This window comes from Prionailurus bengalensis, chromosome C1 (genome assembly GCF_016509475.1).
Source record: "Prionailurus bengalensis isolate Pbe53 chromosome C1, Fcat_Pben_1.1_paternal_pri, whole genome shotgun sequence".
Classification (NCBI taxonomy): Eukaryota; Metazoa; Chordata; class Mammalia; order Carnivora; family Felidae; genus Prionailurus; species Prionailurus bengalensis.
In genome coordinates this window covers 16,159,677-16,176,432 of record NC_057345.1, presented here as the reverse complement: position 1 = coordinate 16,176,432, position 16,756 = coordinate 16,159,677, and the positions used below count along the sequence as shown (strand labels likewise).

The following is a 16,756-nucleotide window of genomic DNA, read 5'->3' as shown; positions in this document are numbered from 1 at the left end:
TCATGATCTCACAATCATGAGATCAAGCCTCACATGGCTTAAAGATTCTCTTTCCCTCTCCCCCTGTGCCTCCCCAACAGGCATGTGCATGCTCCCTGAGAGAGAGAGAGAGAGAGAGAGAGAGAGAGAGAGAGAGAGAGAGGAAGGAAGGAAGGAAGGAAGGGAGGGAGGGAGGGAGAGAGGGAGGGAGGGAGGGAGGAAGGGCAAGTGAGCTGTGATAAGCTAAAACATAAATACAGGAAATCACAAGTTATCAGGTTTATTGAAGTTATGTATGTAAAAACTTGGGAATGTTTCACTTGTCAGGTCAGGCAAATTAAACTGATTAAAAGATAGCTTAAAACTGGAACCCAAACATCCATCAACTTGTAAATTGATAACCAAATTGTGCTATATTCACAATATGGATACTACTCAGCCAATTAAAAATTGATACAGATAGATGAACCTCAAAAACATTATGCTAAGCAAAGAAGTCAAACACAAAAGACTACATATTACCCGAGTGACAGAAAGCAGATCTGTGGCTGCCTGGGGCCAGATCAAGAGGGGACTGACTGTTATAGAGCATAAGGAAATTTTGTAGGTGATGGACCTTGATTATGGTGGAGGTTACATAACTATACAGTCAGCAAAATTAATCAAACACTTAAAGTGACTGAATTCTATTGTATTATACTTCGCTAAAGGTAAAAACAAAAAAATACTGATCTGAAATTTGAAAATAAAATTTTAAACTAATTTTCAACCCCAAGGAGCCAAAAATTATCTTTTTTCTGCATGCATATTGCCACCAATGGCAATATAAACAGAAAATTTCCTCACCTATCATGAGATATGGGTCATTATTTTATTTTTTCTATTATTTCCAAGTTTCCTCCAGTATACCATTACTCATACAATTTTTAATTTGTAAACATTTTAAAGGTCTAAAACACCACAGAAAGCCACTGATCTCGAAACTGAACTGCTTACTACGGTGTCTCCATTTCACCCTCCCAACTAAATCTAGACAGTCCCTCAAAGTGAGCAGTACAAGATACCCCTTAAGAGCAGTAGGTCAGCGGGCAGGCAGGGAGAGCGTAACTCAAAAAGCGAAGCACCGAGGGGCGCCTGGGTGGCTCAGTCTGTTAAGTGTCTGCCTTAGGCTCAGGACATGATCTCACAGTTCCTGGGTTCGAGCCCTACATCGGGCTCTCTGCTGCCCGCACAGAGCCCGCTTCGGATCCTCTGTCCCCTTCCCTGTCTCCCCTCCCCCGCTTGCGCACATGCTCTTTCTCTCAAAAATAAATAATTAAAACTTAAAAAAAAAAAAAAAGCAAAGCACTCAAAATTCCTAAATATAAGGTTACCTTTCTGAAATTTCTCTTTGGCTAACTAAGCTGATAACAACAGAGACTACAGAGACAGAAGTCAGAAATTAAGATGTGCAGCTACTGTTGAAACAAAGAGGAAACAGGAGCTCCTGTGTGGCTCAGTTGGTTAAGCATCTGATTCTTGATTTGGCTCAGGTCATGATCTCACAGTTTGTGAGATCGAGCCCTACATGAGGCTCCAAGCTGAGCATGGAGCCTGCTTGGGATTCTTTCTCTCTCCCTCTCTCTCTGCCCCTGGCCTGCTTGTGCTCTCTCAAAATAAACACATAAACGTAAAAAAAAAAAAAAAAAAAAAAAAAAAAAATTAACATTAAAAAACATTTTAAAAATAAAATTAAAATAATAATTTAAAAAAAGAATAACACTGAGGAATTGGGTATACTAAAGAAAGAAAGCAATTTATTCCTTTAATTTAAAAAGCTAACCACGTCAATATCGTGAGCTACATATTGGCTCAACTTCAAAGTATTTTCAGATACAGTAAACAATAACAAGCTATCTCTATAAGAAGCTATCTTATCTGCATATTATACAGACAAAAATCCTAAATATGCCTTCAAATTTCAGAGGTTGATAATACAGCTTGCCTAATGTACCCTGCTCTTGCCCTACTCTCTCTCTCCACACCATCCACCCAGGGAACTCCAAACTCCTATTTGCCATTCCAGGTCTGGGACTGTCCCTTGAATCAAGCATCAACCATCACAATATTCAATCCTGCTAACTATTAACAAAAGGCAAGTGGTTTGCTAATAAGCTAGGTTCCAAAAATGTCCACCAAAAAAGATAGACAACCAGCAACCGTTAATAGTTACAGACCAAAACATAAAAGACATCAAGTTTTCACCTGCAGTATCAAAAAGTCCAAGAGTATATGGCTCTCCACCAATCATAACTGTGACTGCATAGTTGTCAAAAACCTAAAAACACAAAAATACAACATTGTTAGTATGCAAGAGGATGGTCAAAACGGGACAGGACAACTCCTAAGTAAAGGCAGTATTTCCTTCCTGAGACTTCCCCTTCTCTTAGTCTATATGATTCTTAGGTAACCAATCTTGCCAACCAAACCCTTGCACGAACTAAACGGTTCTTGGAAAAAGTGACGGGATGTACTCTGGGATGTCTACTCTACCCCAGTAGCCTGGATTAAAAGTCACAGGAAGGCTAGAGGTGTCATAAAAACAGAGTCCTCTAGCTATACAAAACGATCCTGTTCAATTTGCAATTTTTGAGACAGTAAGTTTATAGTTTACCTTAATGTTTACTCTGATTTCTCAGAAATTAATTCTTATAGACTATTTCATTTTGATCAAGAATTTAAATATCCTAGATCCATGATAATCTTTTTTCCTCTCAGGGTTTAAGACAAGAAGCACGTTGTTGTAAATAAGCCCATTAGAGAGAAATAAAGGTTTCCTCAAGGTCAAGGAAAATGTCCAAGAAAGGGCTAGCAGATTATTTGTTGAGACTTCATGAATAAAACTTATGTTACTGGGTACAAACCACATGACCTAAGAGATCTTCTGTGACTAGATGTTTTTATTTGCAAACAGACTGTACAACCCATGACAAACTCCGTATATACTAATATTGGTTGTACTAAATTATCTGTGAAAATGGGAGGTAATAGTGATAAATGGGAAAAGACCCAACACTAATTCATGGATTCCTCTGAATTGACAAATAAAAATCAATCTTTCCAACTAGAAGGATGTTACATTTTCAGATCACCCCTTCTTTTCTAACTCTTAACTTTCCAGTTGATGTTTTAATGGATTGTTGAAATGCAAAAAGGAGTGGAAGCAAGGGCATAGGGGAGGTGGTAGTTAAAGGAAAGTTGGTTCTTGATAACAAGAACTAGGAAATATAATGAATGTGGTTAAGCTCTCCAACAACACAGGTTATTTTTCTTAAGTCATACCTAACTCTCTTCCAGAGATCCAGAAACACATATATATGAAAGCCCCTCTTAAATAGAACACTTCATGACCAAAGTCATAACAGACGCAGAAACTGTGTTTACAAGAAAATAACTTTAATGGACACTGAAACACCAAAATTCTGATAGCTGCCCTCATTCTGAAACAAGAGGTATGTATCTCTGAAAGTCCCCTAAAAGTCTCCCTCAATCTCAGAATTTCTTTTACTTACCATGTCCCCAAATGGGCCAACCCCAAAGTATGATTTTTGTATTTAATTATACCTTCAAATTCTCCCATTCCAAGAAACCTAACATTTCTTCCTACAGCCTTGACCTACCTCAATCATTGTGTCTACCTCGGGACATTACAGGTTGTCAATTCTATTAAACATAATTACCAAAACTTTAACCTGTATTCATTCACCCTCTTAACAATGCTCATGTCTCTCAAGATTAACCTGAAGTATTCAGACATTTTCTTCCCTTTTACTTCCAAACAAATCCCGTATTAATCACGCATAGGTTCTTTATAACCCCTAAAATAGCTCACTTAACAGAGGTGGTCACTGCCAAGCCAGGCCAACCCTCGCTCACCCCCACCACCGAAGGAAAATCTGTGTTTAACATAATTATACCACTGGGTTGGGTCACCCAACCTGGGACAAACACTGGATCCCCAAACACATTCTTTCACAAGTATTACTCTAACTCTTCTCTCTCACGTCATGATCTTTATTATTCCCATTTTCCCTCTACTCTTCTAAGGAGCTGATAAAAAACATTTGTGGGAGAGGACCCAAAAGGCTTCTGTTAATGTCCTCATAACCAAAACAGTTCTCTGCCCTTAAATACCAGTTTGCAGCTCCATTATTGCTAAGCCAACAGCTCCGTGAGATTCTCTTCTGTCCTCTAAGGAGAGTAAGTGGAGACACATACTACTTTCTCTGAAGTTACAAGACCCCAAAAAGCATCCCAGAAGACCTCCAAGCACTGACTACTCATTGGCCAAGTTATCAAAAAGAAAGTCACTTCATTCCAAGATACAGAGCATACTTCCCCAAACTGAGACCACTGCTCTTTAGAATCTTGTCTATTGGAGTTTTGCCTCCCAGAACTTCTTGCACACCCCTGTGTCACCTTTTCAGCATTTTCACTGATTTTTTCAGCTATTAATTTTAAAGTGTATATAACATACCCATCAGAAGATCTTTAAAAACAGGACACAAAGGCAGACAACAGAGAAATCTTGAGTACACACAGTTTTCAAGTGGTATCAAAAGAGAACGTATTTCACCAACAGATGATGGAAGCCTTTATACTTACAGTCGGTACATACTCCGATGGAAATTTATTTGTTGTGTAGGATATCAGGAGACAGGTTTTACCAACGGCACCATCGCCCACAACAACACACTTAATTGTCTGCATTGCTGAAACAGTTTTGTATCCACTTTAAATATTTCAAATTCAATGATGACCTACAAAAAAGAAAAATATTTGTTTCATTTGTAGTTGTGTATTTTTTTTTTCTTCAACTAGCAACAGGTTTGCTCATTCGGAGCAAGAACAGAACCAGCACCACAACTGCTATGGCCGAAAGAGCCTAAAAAGAGAAACAGTGACTAGCTCAAAATCACAGTAATAAGTAAGAGTCAAATTTCTAAGTCTCTGATCCCTTTGTTTTCCATATAAGTGGGGTTTTTTTCAAATCCAAAGTAGTGTAAAGAGTAGCATATTTATTTCTATAATGAAAGAGAAGAGGCTATTTCAGAATGAGTCCCACGTAGAGTGTGCCAACAAGTGTGATTGTGTGAAATTTTTCCTTCAGTTGTATGTGCACACAAATGCACGTACATGTGTGTGCATAAACATGATATGTGGCAGACTGCAATAGGAAATCACTGCTTTAAAGAATGGTCCGTTTATCCAACCTTAGAGCTGTAACCAACAAGCTACAGAGTATCACCACCAACCCCTTGTAAAAGAAGAGCAGAACGAGGAACTGAACAAAGATCAGGATGATCCCCGGTCTCAGCACGTATTTTAACACCAGGTGGCCTAGTTACTAATTCAATATTCATGGCATGAAGAGGCCAAAACCTACACTTTTATAATGAAGAGTCCGATCACTCTACAGAATACTGACTTATAAACAGATATAATTACTTTAGCTTCTCTTACTGTAGTCCTTTCTAAGAAGCTATCGATTACAAAAGTACCAAAGATTTATATTTCATCAATTCCAAGATGCTTGTTTTCACATTTAAACATCTCTAAAATCAGAACATGTCTTCACTGAAAGTTTCTTAAAATCACTGCCAGTCATTTTTTTCCCCACATTTTGACACCTAAGAAATTAGGATAAATGACATCTTAGAGTCAATGAAAACTTCTAAGTCTTTCTGGGAGAATAAAAAAGAAACTTCATGCCCTGTATACCTACATTTTAAGACAAAGTCCTATTTCAATTATAATCCTGAAGGGGATGCAATTTCTTGTTGGCTAGAGGTGCCACCTTACTAAACACAAAAACGTCAGAACCATCTAACTCTGGGTTGGATGCCATGCATCTGCAGTAAGCATCACAACTCTTGATCATGAGTTACAAATGCCTGTTAACATCTCTGTATACAAGGAGTAACTTACAGGAAATATACACTCTCCCATTCCTCATCAAAATCTTCCTGATGATCTTTATCTTTATTTAACCTCCTTTTATCTTGTTCCTTCTCTTTTCCCTATAATGCACTAAAGCGGTCATACTAGTACAACATTACTAGTTAAAGATCTTAATCCCTAAACTAAATCAAGATTTATCAAAATAATCAAGCACATGGGAGTACTAATTACAGAGAATTACTCCTAAAGAATGTCTTTTACATAAAGCAGAGGAAATAGAAACAGCTATCATCTTATGGTTCCTGAATCCACCTCTGAAAAAAAGAATAATGTTCTGCTAAAAAAATAAGGTCTTCTGTAGAATTTCTTTTCAATTGACAGTGAAGGAAAGGTAAGCAGAGAGTTCTGTTCACTCTACAGACTATTTTCCAGGTGCCTACAAATATATTTCAAGTTCAGTCCTCAAATACCTTCTATTTCTCTTGACCATTATTACTGGGTGATCTTTTTTTTGAGAGAGGGAGAAAGAGAGAGAGAGAGACAGAGACAGACAGACAGACAGACAGTGTGTGTGTGTATTTGCATGCATGCACAAGCAGGGGGAAGGACAGAAAAGACAGGGAGAGAGACTCCCAAGCAGGCTCCATGCTCAACGTGGGGCTGGATCCCAAGACCTGAGCAGAAATCAGATGCTCAACCACTAGGCCACCCAGGTGCCCTCAGGAGATTTTTTTTTAATGTAGAGTTTAATCATAAACACTGGCAGAAAGTAATATTTGACCACTGTGGCAGAGACTTCTAGTGGTCTGCCAATTCTTCCTTTCTTCTTTAGTAATAGAATTTTTAATTAAGCACATGGTCTCCAGTAAAAAGACTACACTTCCTCAATTCCTTTGCAGCTCGAAGTGACCACTGTGATTAATGGGAGTGGCAATGATTGATGGATGCAACTTTCGAGACTAGCCCTAATACCAAGGGGCACAGTCTCCCTGTTGCAGCCTGCAGGCTAGAATGCAGACATGATAATGACGGCTGAAGCAGCCACGATGAACCACAAGACACAACTGAGATGCTAAGGATGAGTAACAAAATAGGAAGGGTCAGCCCTGGATTGCCTCCAGGACTTTTACACAAGAAAGGAAGAAACTTCTCTTTCATTAAGTCCCTAGTATTTTGAATTTCTCTGTGACAGCAGCAGAACCGATATCCTAATTACTATATTTCACAGACTCTAAGAAGCCAATGATTTTTAAGTACATCCTAAATTTAGAGGCGTTAAATGTGGGAGAAAATGTCTCAGAATCACTAATTTAGTAATATCTAGATTTATCAAGTAACTTTACAGTAAAGCTGACCACTTTTGAGACTTTGTCTCAAAAACATCTAAGAAAACTGCGGTTTTCTTAGTAAATTTTAATTTTAATTGTGGTTGAAATCAAATGAATTGTCATCCCTAAATATGAAGCTCCTCATCTTCATTCAATAGCTGGCATTCTCTTTTAAGACTTAAAATCCATACTAACAAGCAAATACAAAATCAACAGGCCATTTATAAGCTTGAAACTTCTAGTGGAAGTTTCTTGAAGTTTTCATTAAGATTCCCTAGGGAGGGGCACTCAGCTGAGCATCATTATCTCAGTTCATGAGTCTGAGCCCCACCATCGGGGTCGCTGGTGTCCACGCAGAGCGCGCTTTGGACCTCGATCTCCCTTCTCTCTCTCTCTCTGCCCCTCCCCAACTTGCGCACACCCCCCTCCCTCAAAAATATACATACTTACATATATACATACATAAATTTCCCAGGGAATAAGAAAGAAGAAAGTGAGAACAAGAAGTTCCCATGATTAGAGCCATGAATCTGACTGCCACATGAGCTAAATCACAACTATCACAAGCTGCGACGGAGAAGGTCGCAGCTGGTCTAAAACATTCCAAAGGAAAGAAGAGCTTTCATTAGTAACTGTATTTAAAAAGAATTTAAATCTGATCTGCACTGAATTGCTTTTTTGTATTATATTAACTATTTTCAGAGCAGCCCATCACAAATAGATTACACGATAGATTGGTTCTTTCTATGGCAACCTATTAAATGCAGCACCTTTCTCTGATACCAGCAAGAATAAGAAAATGTTAAAAATGAGTTTATGATGGCCACCAGAAAACTTTCAACTGTAAAGTAAAACATATGACTACAACACAATTTGTAGTACAAGAAATCTACAATGTAAGTATCGGAACAAAGGTAGCAATATTTCAAACAGGCTCATAAATCTCTCTGCATTAAGCACAAATTCATGAAAACTAATAACAAATTTTTTTTTTGAAGTTTACTTTGAGAGAGACAGCACACACGGGAGAGGGAGGGGAAGAGAGAGGAGAAAGAGAGAATGCCAAGCAGGGTCCACACTGCCAACATGGAGGCTTGAACTCAAGGAACCATGAGATCATGCATGACCTGAGCTGAAACCAAGAGTTGGATGGATGCTTAACCAACTAAGTCACCCAGGTGCCCCTAAATGACAAATTTTCTGAAGGTGATCTTTAAGATTTTCCAATGGAAGGTAATGGATCCATATAACAGAGATGTGCTCTGCACAGAGTTTGGCTCAATCATTAAACAAACAGTACTACTTTGAGAACTTTTAGAAGTGTGTATCTTTTCCTCTCCCAGCAGGAGAAACAGGCAAGCCAACTGGGACCTTCTTTGTGTGTCCTGCCTAAAAAGCTAGAAGGGGGGCGCCTGGGTGGCGCAGTCGGTTAAGCGTCCGACTTCAGCCAGGTCACGATCTTGCGCTCCATGAGTTTGAGCCCCGCGTCAGGCTCTGGGCTGATGGCTCAGAGCCTGGAGCCTGTTTCCGATTCTGTGTCTCCCTCTCTCTCTCTGCCCCTCCCCCGTTCATGCTCTGTCTCTCTCTGTCCCAAAAATAAATAAACGTTGAAAAAAAAAAAAATTAAAAAAAAAAAAAGCTAGAAGGAATATCCAAAATACATAAACTATAAATAACTATAAACTATACACTATATATATATACTATAAACTGTTTTTATAAACTATATAATACATAAACACATAAATAATAATAATATTCTTAACTTTGAAGTCACGAAAACCCTGGGTTTTAATCTCTGCTCTGCACTTACTAGTGACCTGGGCAAGGTTCTTAATCTCTTTTGACTCAATGTTCTCATTTGTAAAACAGAACTCATTATGTCAACACCTTGCACAGTTGTTATGCAGATTAAAGAACATAAAAGGACCTCACAGCACATACTCAATATACATGAGTTCATCTACCAAGTGTGCTGGTTAAATCAATCCTACTTCACACCTATTTTCATCCAGTGGGTCAAAACTTAACACTGTACTTTCTTCTCTCTTTAGCAATTACCTAATGAAAACTCTTCACACTTTGCACACAGCAGGTACACCAAAAAAAAGGTTAAAATGAACTGAACTGAATGAAATGAACTGAACACTTCTTTAATACTGAAGTTCAATCATATCAGCACTTAAAACTGGGGCTGGGCATAAAAAGTGATTCTGCCAGGGGTAACTGGGTGGCTCAGTCAGTTAAGCATCCAACATCAGCTCAGGTCATGATCTCATGGTTCATGGGTTCAAGCCCCCGCATGTCCAGCTCTGTGCTGACAGCTCAGAGCCTGGAGCCTGCTTCGGATTCTGTGTCTCCCTCTCTCACTTTGCCCCTCCCCTGCTCATGCTCTGTCTCTCAAAATTGAAAATATTAAAACAAAAAATTTTTTAATGTTTTTATTTATTTTTGAGACAGAGACAGAGCATGAGCAGGGGAGGGGCAGAGAGCGAGGGAGATACAGAATTGGAAGCAGGCTCCAGGCTCTGAGCTGTCAGCACAGAGCCCGACGCGGGGCTCGAACTCAAGGAGTATGAGATCATGACCTGAGCTGACGTCGGACGCTAAACTGACTGAGCCACCCAGGCACCCCAAAAAATATTTTTTTAAGGTATTCTGCCAATCCTAAGAAAAATAAATTGTGAAATAAGGTATATCTTCTACATTCCTTCCCAGTACCCACTGCTCTATCTGACAGTGACACTAAAACCCAGATGCTTTGGAGGTCCAATTCCCTCTTGGGAATCTCAGGACTATAACCTCTTTAAGTTTTCTGGAGTCCTTGAGCTCTAAATTTAAAGAAGTTATAGAACCCTCTCTGTAGTATCATCATTGGCTGGTTGCCCAACTGAACTCCATCAGACAATCCAATCCCAGGGAAAAGATCTGTATGGGGGAAGGCTCCTAGCTAGAGAAGCCCCATGCCCTGTGGTTGGTTCATTCTAGGCACAAAGCACAAAATAGTTGCATGAAAAGACTTGAAGAGTAAGTTTTGCAAAAATGAGTATTCTCAATCAGATTAGAAAACTATGTCAAATATTAACGGTAAACAAAGTGAATGAAAAGTAAGAAAAAACAAAAATAAAATAAGTCAAGTAAAATTTTCGGTAATTTCACTGTGGTAAAAATAAGTATTTGGTCTTTCTCCTGGGTTCCTGGTATACAGCTCCTAAAACCCCTGGAATTTCCTAGATGACAGGAGTGTCTTTTATCTTTCATAATGACTCCTTCCAATCACACAAGAGTTTATGCTAATGTAATTGAGGGCCACATCAGTTATAGTAGCATATGCAAAGCATAATTTTTAAAACATCTGCCCACGTGATTAAGTAATCCAAGGGACTCAAAACTACACAGATGTATCCTATCCCATGCATTCACATGTATAAAGGTGTTCTAACATATCACTTTGGTTTTGAGTCAGACCAAAAAGGATATAACTGACCGTATATGTTGAATTAAAAATACAGTATTGTTTAGAAAGTCCTACTCAAAATCCTATTACACCTCCATCATAATTACCTTTCTCGCCCAAAACAATACACTGTTTTTAAACCCTGAAATAGGGGTGCCTGGGTGGCTCAGTCGGTTGAGCTTCCAACGTCGGCTCAGGTTCATGATCTCACGGTTCGTGAGTTCGAGCCCCGCATCGGGCTCTGTGCTGACAGCTCAGACCCTGGAGCCTGCTTCCGATTCTGTGTCCCCCTTTCTCTCTGTCCCACCCCTGCTTGTGCTCTGTCTCTCTCTGTCTTTCAAAAATGAATAAACATAAAAAAAATTTTTTAAATAAATAAAAAAAATAAAATAAACCTTGAAATAAATGTTTAGCTCTAAATGAAACTTAAGAGAGATCAATTATATGAGTTCACCCAATATTACATAAAAGCAAAATAAATAATTTTATTTAGGATTGAAATACCCTTTCATGAACTAACTTAACCCCATCATTTTGCAGATATTCTGGCCTAAAAGCAAAGGACTTACCCCAACGCCAGATTGTTAACACCCACGTATCTTGATATTCTTTTCCTGATATTCTTTGGACTTCAGGCAAATAAAGAACAAACCACATAAAAACAGTTCTTTTCGAACTTTAAATCTGTTTTCAGAGTCCTCAGTAAACAGCAAATAATCTCACAAAACTTTGGCATTCAAAAAGTCAAAGTAATACAGCTACTGCTCAAAATTATTTGCCCTCATAAAAATCCCAAAGAAGCTTAATATGATCAGCAGTTTGCCTCAGTTCTCAATAAGTGTATCCATTCCAATTTGAATTAGAATTCTGTAAAATATCTTTCAACTACTAAAAAGCAGACAACCTTGTATTGGAAAAGACAGTCCCCCATGGGTCTCTCGTGCTCCTATACATCTTACCGGGTATGCTAAAAATGCAACGTCCTGACCACCCCACCCAGGCCATGCTGTAGGGTTATGTTAGCAGCAAAAGACCTTGAAGAATTACAGTAATGTCTTCCTCTAAGACAAAGAGTAGTCTTACCTCCTGCTTGTTATTAAATAGCGGGTTCCCTAGGCGCAATGCTCCTCAGATGTGACACAAACCCCTTGCATCCCCCACATGGAAGTCTTGGGGCACAGGGAAGCAACACAGACATTGATCTGCTGCTGGCTGTGCCTTTACTATATATAAACGCTTTGTCTCTGACCCAGGAATCTCCTGTCTTCTGCCAGCATCCATAAAACAACACTGGGCTAACATAGTAGCATGTAAGGAAAGTAAGATTAAAGTCCCAGACTTTGTTTACTTGATTGACCGAGCTTTGTGAGATATAACCATTTTGTTGTGAATTTCAGTTTTTGTATGTAAACAGCTTAGTTTCTTAGACTAATTACTAGAGTAGGGATGAAGTAAGAATGTGCGGTGTTAAATATGTTATTACTCAAAATTTTTCCTTATCGAAAATCCTCCTGAAATAATTTTAAAGATTTTTTTCCACCTTCTCCTCCTCACTCCCAAGCCAGCTAGCTAGCACATCTTCTCTAGAAATTGGTTGTTTTAGTTCATTTATGGTTCCGTCTTCTAGTGTCTATTCTAACAGGAATAAATTAGTGAAGGCCAGAATCCTACCATAAAGAAAGGTGGTAAGCAACATGACTCCCCACAGCAAGCATGTAAAAATGAGAGAAATTATGTATTATTAATTTCTTCTGCTTTAAAGTACTAAGGCTAATAAAAATCTTAACTTTTCAATACATATTTTGTTCTATCCTTGAAAAGCTGTAGGTAACCTTATTTCCCCCCCCCCAAAAAATTCTACTTATTTACCCCTAAAATTAAATCATAGCAGAAATTTAAAGGACAAGGTCTCCATGGTATGTGTCCAAGAGCCTTGTTGTTGCTTTTCTCTTGCTGATTTTTGAGACTGGTGAAATTCGTACATATTTTACCAAAAGACAGTCAAAGAAATCAGAGAAGGAGGCCCAGGCAGAATGTAAGTGATAACAGCACTGCTACAGCTTTTGTACTTTTCAGATGCTGCATAAAACAAAAATATCTTTGGGTTTTTGACAAATACATAAGAGCATCTTGAGTTCTACATAGTTCTCTCACACAGAATGGCTGCAAAACTCCTAATATCTCCAGCTTTCAATTAAATACATTATTAACACACTCATTAAAGCAAATTATTCAAATTCCTCCATTTTCTGCTGCTTAATGAAAAAAACTGATACACGTGAAATCACAAAGTACATGAGAGAGAAGGGGGGTATCAAACTAAGGTTCTATGGGTCCTCAAATGATAAAAAAGAAGCAACTGTCGGGGAAAAGTGCTAGCAGGCAGGACTCAACGTCAAAGACTGCAAGTCTGTGTGGTTAACAGGTATTTTCAACAGTGCTACAAGTGTGTTGTATCAGCTTCATTTCTGAAAACGACTTCATTCCAAAATGTCTGATCCGATAAGAATGTTAAGTCCTTACTTTTACTATAATGTTGAGTTTTCCTTCCTCAAATTGGCAAAAACAAAGGGATACTAGCCACAGTCATCCTTGTATACTGCACTTGGGACCAAAAAAATACGTTTAAAAATCTCATTAGTAAACAGTTAAATAAGATACGTAATTTTTAAATTTAACACTTCAAATAATTTGGTAAAACTGAAGAGTATGTAATAATGTATGAGTATTATTTAGTTTTTTTTTTTTTTTTGAGGGAGAGACACAAAGCAGAGGAGAGGGACCGAGAGAAACAGAATCTTAAGGAGAGGGACAGAGAGAGAGAGAGAGAGAATCTTTTTTTTTTAAGTTCATTTATTTATTTTTGAGAGAGAGAGACAGAGAGAGACAGAATGAGTGGGGGAGGGGCAGAGAAAGAGAGAGGGAGAGAGAGAATCCCAAGCAGGCTCCATGCTGTCAGCACGGAGCCCAATGCAGGGCTCGAACTCATAAACCATGAGATCATGACCTGAACCGAAACGAAGAGCCGGGCACTTAACCGACTGAGCCACCCAGGCACCAGGAGAGAGCGAATCTTAAACAGGTTCCACACTCAGTGTGACTCAGGGCTCAATCCCACAGCCCCAAGATCATGACCTGAACCGAAATCAAGAGTCAGCCACTCAACCCAGTGAGCCATCCAGGCACCCCAAGAGTATTCTCTCAATTAGAAGAGAATAGAAATTACAATAAGATTTTCCCTCGAAATATTCAAAACTTGTAAATTTGGCGGGGGGTGCGGGGGACATCCAAAATTTCTTCTCCAGCAAGACAGACAGCATCAGCAGGTAAAACTACAGGGCTTTCTCCAGAGATCTTCTGTTCACAGGGTGTTATCTGCTCCACAGTGAGAAAGTCTCTGGTGTGTTCTCTGGAACAGCATCCACTTCACAGTGTAAACAGGCACCAGTAGTATTGTGTTCAACTTGACTCCAAGAGGAAAGGCACAACTTGGCAAAAAAATAATTTTTGGATCTTAAAGTCAGGTGCAATAACACAAACTTTTTTTTTTAATGTTTATTTCTGAGAGAGAGACAGAGAGAGAGAACGAGCAAGGGAGGGGCAGAGAGAGAGAGGGACAGAGGATCCGAAGCAGGCTCTGCACTGACAGCAGAGAGCCAGATGCGGGGCTCAAACTTACAAATCGTGAGATCATGACCTGAGCCGAAACTGGACACTTAGCTGAGCCACACTCAGGTGTCCCCAAACTTACCTGAAAGGTGATTTTATATTTCTTCTTCAAATTTTTATTTAAATTCTAGTTAATTAACAAACAATGCACAACACCCAGTACTCATCACAAGTGTCCTCCTTAATCTCCATCACCCATCTAGCCCATCCCCCACCCACGGCCCCTCCATCAACTCTCAGTTTGTCCTCCATCGTTAAGGGTCTCTTACAGTTTGTTTCCCTCTCTCTTGTTCATCCCTCCCATATGTTCATCTGTTTTGTTTTTTAAATTCCACATATGAGTGAAATCATATGGTATCTGTCTTTCTCTGACTTACTTTGCTTAGTTGATAAGTCTTGATCTACTTTTCCACATAAGAAGTGACTTCTCCACTCAGAAAGTAAGGTTCAAGGGGCGCCTGGATGGCTCAGTCGGTTAAGCATCCGGCCTCAGCTCAGGTCATGATCTCGCGGTTTGTGAGTTCAAGCCCCACATCAGGCTCTGTGCCAGACAGCTCAGAGCCTGGAGCCTGCTTTGGATTCTGTGTCTCTGTCTCTCTCTCTCTCTCTCTCTGCCCTTCCCCTGCTTGCACTGTCTCTCTCTCTCAAGAATAATTTTTTTTAACTTAGAAATTAAGGTTCAAGACTTGTAAATTTATTCATTCATTCAATAAACCTTTATTAAGCACCTAATATGTGCCAGCATTGTCCTATACTGAGCCATATCCCTCCTGTGCCTGGAACAAAGTTCATGTCCTCTTGGGGCAAAATCCTAAGTGAAGTATCCACACAATAAACAAATAAGTAACACATACACCCCCCCCAAAACACACACACCCTTCCTTTTGTAACATTACTGACACCCTCATATGCAATTTTCCCATTCTAATGTCTTAATTGAGGGAAATATTAATTCTTTTCTCTTAATGAAGAAAAGACAAGGAGATATTAAACACGTTCAAAGTTCCCCTCAGTTTCATGCAAAAGAGATAACTAAGGACACCTAGCTGGCTTAGTATGCAGAACACGACACTCTTGATCTCAAGGTTGTGAGTTCGAGCCCCACACTGGGTATAGAGATTACTTAAAAATAAAAACAAGAAAGAAAAAAGAAAAGCAAAGAAAAGAACAAGAAAGAGAGAGGGGGAGAGAGGACTGATAACTAAAGATAAGGGCATTTTGCTTATCCCCAAGTCTCAAATCTGAATCTGCTACAGCTCTGAGGTCTAGACAACCTGGGGAAAAACAGGACCAAAATTGTTCAACTAGCTTCTATGCATCTTATTCTGCCCTAATTGCCAATTCCTGTTACTATTTAAAGTATCCAATATGGGAGGGGGAGACGCGAGGGCCCGTGGGTGGCTCAGTTGGTTGAGCGTCTGACTCCTGATTTCGACTCAGGTCATGATCCCAGAATCGTGAGATTGAGCCCCGCGTCCAGCTCTGCGCTGAATGTGGAGCCTGCCTGGGATTCTCTCTCTCTCCCTCTGCTCTCCCCCACCTGGCTTGCTCTCCCTCTGTCTAAAAAATAAAAATAAACAAAATAAAATAAAATAAAAATAAACTAAGTATCCAATAAGGTTCGGTACTTATTTCAAAGCCTAAGCCTTTATTCATATCACCTTTCCACCAAAAGCTAGATAGATGTCTGGCCTTACAACTCATCCTATTTCTATCCTAACTTTCCACCCCCGGATTCCTACCTTATCTGAGACACCTTCCCTAACTATTCAAACTATCAAAAACTGCCCCCACTCTCTGAACCTCCATGGCAAAGCCCTTCTTAGTTCTTAGTTCTCTGCTCTAATGACACACGCTCCTTTCTATTCCTCCAAGATGCCTTGTCCTTCCCGCAGGTCTCTATACTTGCTAGTACTGCCCCTCCTGCTCTTAAAGCTGCTGACTTCTTCAGATCTCAGCTCAAATAATCCTCTGCTCAGAAAACCCTCCCCTGAGCACACTATCCATAGTAATACCCAGCTTCCAACCTCCTTACTTCTCTCAAGTTACCCTGTTTATTTCCTTTATAGTATGGTCATAAGCTATAATTATCTTGTTTGTTTTAATGCAGTAAAGGAGATATAAAAAATAAGGAAATCTCTCTAAAGGCAGGGACTCTGCTTGCTGCATTGCCAGAAAACAATTCAACAGTGAGCACACACCAGGCCCTCACTGAACAAATAAATCACACAACTGAGTACTTGATCATGCTGGCTTTATTCACGCGTGCTTATTCTAATAGATCTTAAGCTCTCTGAAAAACTAGGCTTATACTTCTTTACCTCCTTCCCAAGGTGCCTAATGCAGTATCAAGCATATATGAAGGGCAAGAAAAAAATAAAAT

At 39.4% G+C, this 16,756-nt stretch overlaps 1 protein-coding gene across 3 annotated transcripts in view; it reads right to left on the bottom strand.

Annotated features, from left to right (window-relative positions):
• Positions 1-16,756, bottom strand: part of CDC42 (cell division cycle 42) — a 51,511-nt gene that overhangs the window by 17,544 nt on the left and 17,211 nt on the right. For all 3 annotated transcript variants that reach the window (XM_043574038.1, XM_043574040.1, XM_043574039.1), the window contains exons 2-3: positions 4,624-4,778; positions 2,224-2,296 (exon numbers count right to left, since the gene is read on the bottom strand). In XM_043574038.1, the coding sequence (XP_043429973.1) occupies positions 2,224-2,296; positions 4,624-4,728 (178 nt within the window). In that variant the 5' untranslated portion in view covers positions 4,729-4,778. The remainder of the gene's footprint in view (positions 1-2,223; positions 2,297-4,623; positions 4,779-16,756) is intronic.